The 4,850-nt window shown below is 39.8% G+C and overlaps 1 protein-coding gene across 1 annotated transcript; it reads left to right on the top strand.

Moving 5' to 3' along the window:
- Positions 1-1,612: 1,612 nt before the first annotated feature.
- On the top strand, positions 1,613-4,681 carry SARC_05794 (hypothetical protein; the record flags this gene model as incomplete). The annotated part of the gene is made up of 5 exons (XM_014300331.1): positions 1,613-1,686; positions 2,542-2,635; positions 3,164-3,239; positions 3,824-3,921; positions 4,550-4,681. 5 exons carry the CDS (start codon positions 1,613-1,615, stop codon positions 4,679-4,681), a joined length of 474 nt encoding a protein of 157 aa, XP_014155806.1.
- Positions 4,682-4,850: the final 169 nt, after the last annotated feature.

Here is a 4,850-nt window from a genome sequence, read left to right as displayed (position 1 = left end):
TATATATATGTTGTGTGTGTTTGTGTGTATTTGTGTGTGTATGTGTATGTATGTATATTGGCACATCAATATCATGTACATTTACATATATATATATATATATATATATAGATGCGTGTATGTCTATGTACCACATGCAGCTGCCATTCCTGCCCTCAGGTGTGTATTATGTATGCTTGTACCTGTACAGGACAAGTATACTGCGTAGGTTTTTTGGCTCTTGTATTTGTATCGTCAGAGTGTAGTGCCATAAATTTTCTGAGGGATCTCTCATTTTCGAAATATGGTTTTCCTGGTAAACAACAACCGTATTCTAGCACGAGTTATTTTGTTGTATTCAAAATGATATACATATTGAACTCTCGTTAATGTTTTCACGGATCAATAACGTGCTTGTCATGCTAATGTGATGTACGCGCTTACCCATGTATATGCTCACAAGCTACGTGTTGCCGAGGTATAGAAGAATGATACGCCTAAGCACGCATCAATGCAGAAACACAAGCTCTGACGGCTGAAAATTTGCGCACTTGATAGCGCGCAAGCTAGTTGTGCTACAATGCAGTGTACTGGCAGGTCTATGCACACATATTCTCAAGTATACACGATTTGCGAAATGTAAAGGGGTATTGAGTACCTACAGTGGCGATATTGTAGACGATGCGTACTTCTAGGTTGGCAGGGTCCTGTGTATTATATAAACTCACATGTAATTATGTTGATGAACTATCGAGTATGTTTAAAGCTCGCAATTGTGAGTAATTACTTTCTCTATATATGCCGACAATGATTGTACCCGCTAGCACGAATGGCGCCCACGTGCATACCAATGATAAATAATAAAGAGCGATCCTATGTGCACCTGCAATATGCATTTCGATGCCTCTCAAAATCCAGTGTGAGAGAGAAATATATTTATCCGTCTGAATGCACACATCAGATCATTGACATACGCTATCATGCATCAATTCTTGCTTGTATGTGGTAAGAGCATCGTTGCCAAGTTCAATTTGAGCGCACGTTTACTATTGTCATCCGTGGAGGAGGCTTACATCCAGTATATCCATCAACATCGGGGCACAAACCTCCTAATACACCTGCATGCAGATTTTCCCGATCCGTGCACAATTCGACTTCAAATATTCTTCAGGAAGTAGTCGTGCAATATTGTTCGGAACAATTCATATGCATTAATGTGGATAACTATGTAGCATCACTCACGTGCGTGTAGAACTACATTTTCTGGAGCAATGTTTGCTTCTCTTTGGTATATTTTAATTCAAACTGTGTTACGGTTGCTTCTCTTTGGTATATTTTAATTCAAACTGTGTTTCGTGATGATTAAATTCATTTGGGCAAACCATATACAATATCATTGTCTTCAAAATTGAACCCAACCGGTGTCGGTGTTTTTCTTGAAGCTAACCTGTAACCGCAATCAAATGTACTGAGGCCTTCATATATAACTATTAGGTAAACTGACGTACATTAATATATTCCACAGATACCGCGAGAGGAGAATATCACTCCAGAGCGCTTTCAATCTCTGTATGTCGGTCCAGAGCAGCCAGTGATTATCTCTCGATCGAGTGTGAACACCGAATTTGTTGCCATGACAACCAAGAGCGCGTTGCTGAAGGGTATGGGCCAAGCCGCCATCGTGCTCAGCTCTGCTAATGCTCACTCGTAAGTGTTTGCTTGCTTTGTTGGTTTACAGTGTTAACATGGTCGAAAAAAATGCTGGCTTAGGCTATACAGTCGCCCACAAGTAAATTGGAATTAATGTTATGAACGAATGTGACTGTTTACATCGCATTCGAGTACATATAGAGGTTTATAGATGGCCATTGATTATGTTATGTTTCACATAGCCGTCGACTGTTTGATGTTATTCAATAAGGGTCAGAAAGTACTTCTTCGCGTTTTTATGGGTTAAAAGTGTTCTTGTTCTGTTCTTATTGTGATAACATGAGTAGGTATCATCCATATTGGATCAAGCAACTTGTGGGTGGTCGGGAATGCCAATTGTATCTTGACAGTCATACAAATGTGTTTCGTTCACTCTAAAAATTCTCATATAGAAGACATATATCCAAGAATATACGCTTCGTGAATCGTAGTTTCGTGCGAAGGTTTCCAGCTAACATTACTACATTTATATTGGACATCAAGCCGTGCATAGCGATAACCATGGATGCTACTAGTTACCGAATAACAGTACAAGACTCATGAACTTATCCATGTCTGCTATCAGTCAGTTTGGTATCTATGGAGTGATGAGTGTGATTTTATCGTGTTGTTTCTGTCTCCTGTATTGGAGTTGCGAGGTGTGATTAAGCAGTGGACGGATTTGTGAGCGCCGTTGGGTACTCATGATTTTTTTGGCCCTTGAAGTGTTCATAGGGGCACGAAGAATGGCTGCGCTGTTATGTGTGTGTTTTCGAAGTGCTTTTATGTTTAAATTCACAAGCGTCAAAAAGGTGTGTCTACAGACTGGAAATCAATTATCTTGCGCGGTAAACTATGCACACGTGCGCACAGATATGAGAAACGGAATTCGGTACTGGAGATGTACATCAACAATAATATGAAACCTCAATCACTAGATATGTCTGCGGACAGCATCATGTATATGGTATGTCATTGCATCTATGTCTCTACTCGTACGACAGTGTGTTTCCGACCCTACATATCTATTTGAAAAGCTGCGTAAACATATTCCGTTGTTTTAACTTGAAGCTGAAGCTCCAATTTCCAGTGCATTCGTTATTCGTATATCGACAGTTCATTTAAGGCAGACAAATATTTAATCTAGTCTCTTCGTATATGTGTACATTTGTGCAAATGGTTTATTCATTTTCATTTACAATTTGAGATTTGTATATAGGTTTCATACGTTTAGATATACTTGTGGATGCATTTTCTTGCATTTTTTTACTCAAAGGTGCGTCTATATACCAAAATTTAAAGCAAGTGAATTCATATATATTTATCTACATAATCATTTGCTTATTCTTTTTTCTAGTCAGTGGTTGGCGAGATTGTTTTTACCAGGTCTTGTCCAAGATATTTCAGAAAGCAGTGAGAAAGTATCAAACTCTGTATGCTTCTTGCCATCCGTATTCTACTAGAAATCAAGCATCCTGTTTTCGTTTAAACGCAGTTTGGAGACAATTACTACGAGGGCTGGACCGAATTCTTGACCAAATACAACCGACCCCCTTACTTAAACTCAGATGGTAAGCATTATAAATCACTTCTTGGTATGCGTTTTAATTGTTGTACTTGCATATGGAGTGTATCAAATGCGTGTGTCGATCTGTGCGTGCATCTATATGTATCTGTGCATGTGTTCATCTGTGTGTATATGTATAATCTGAACATCGGTTGTGCACGACCATCACGATACAAGTCTACGAGGAATAATATGCTTTCGCACGGAAATATATCTTGTTCTGTGTTCTGCATGCGTGTATGGGTGTACGCACATGTATAAATGCATAGGCGTATGTGAGTGTGCATGTATTGTTATACATAAGCCATACGTATCAATACGTTTTAATATATGGGTGTGTGTTTGCGTTTGTTTGTTCGGATGGACAGTGTGTGGTGCCCTGTGTCAGTTTGCGTATGTGCACGTGTGCGGATGTATGTGTCTGAGCCTTCGGATATCTTAAGCATTCACACGAAGGAATGGTAGCTCCTACCATGACCTGACCTATATAGTGAGATTTTTTGAAATCGTCATTTGCGTCATTATACACATCACTTAGAATTCTACTTCCATAATTACTGGACTTTTGTCCAATTTTCGACCAATCAGAAATCGGGAGTATCAGTTTTGGAATGGGCGGAGACGGCAGTGGTGTTCCTTTCCATCGTCACGGTGCTGTGTTTGCGGAGATACTACATGGTCACAAGGTGAGCACTTTTGTATTATAATTAAACAGATATATAATTAAGTTTACTTCAGAGTCACAGTGCCATTCTCGCAGAGATGCTGCATGGGCAGTTGAGCATTAAGAGTAGTTGAAGTTTCAATTGCTCAGCTCAAGTGATCTGAGTATAGATCTTTGCCTGCGACTAGAGATTGCATTGTCAGATACGCATAATGTAGAATGCTATCATCGCTGCAAATTTAGTTAGTGAGACAATGCAAATGTATACGCACAGAATGCTTTTCGGTAGCACAATCCCACGACAGTCTTACAGTGACAAGAGCAACGACGACTATTTTTTTCCTTGTTGTCTATGTGTACGGTGTTTAGCCTTATATGCACTTGTTTAATGTGGAGTCGGCATTTCTTCGTGGAATGCATTGTTGCCAGCATGAGCTGCACCCTGTTAGATGCAGACCACGATTTCGCTGGGTTGGAACTACCCGCGATTAGTAACAACCCCACCACGCTATCAGATTACAAGTAGAAGTAGAGTAAGAATCTTCGAACTGTTCGAGATATACACTGTAAACTTTTGATTGCTGTGATCTATCAAAATACATGTATCACTCTAACGTTTATGAAATTTTTTATTTTCCTCCGATCCGCAGCGCTGGTATCTCTATCCGAAAGGAACACCCGAGCCACCTCTGTCACATCCGAATCAAACCTCTCAATTCTGGACACTAAAAAATTACGAATCTCTGGCCGCAAATGAGTTGCCCATGGAATGCGGTAGGTAGATGATTAGCCGTGAAGATTGTATTCACGACCACTATATATATATATGTGTATATATATATGTCTGTGTCTGTGTCTGTGTCTGTGTCTGTGTCTGTGTCTGTGTCTGTGTTTGTCTGTATATATGGGTGGGTGGGTGGTGTGGTGTATGTATGTGTGTGTGAGTGTGTG

The sequence above is a fragment of the Sphaeroforma arctica genome (genome assembly GCF_001186125.1).
Source record: "Sphaeroforma arctica JP610 unplaced genomic scaffold supercont1.385, whole genome shotgun sequence".
Taxonomy (NCBI): Eukaryota; class Ichthyosporea; order Ichthyophonida; genus Sphaeroforma; species Sphaeroforma arctica.
Note: the sequence above shows the minus strand (reverse complement) of the source record. Positions and strands in the feature narration are given on the sequence as shown.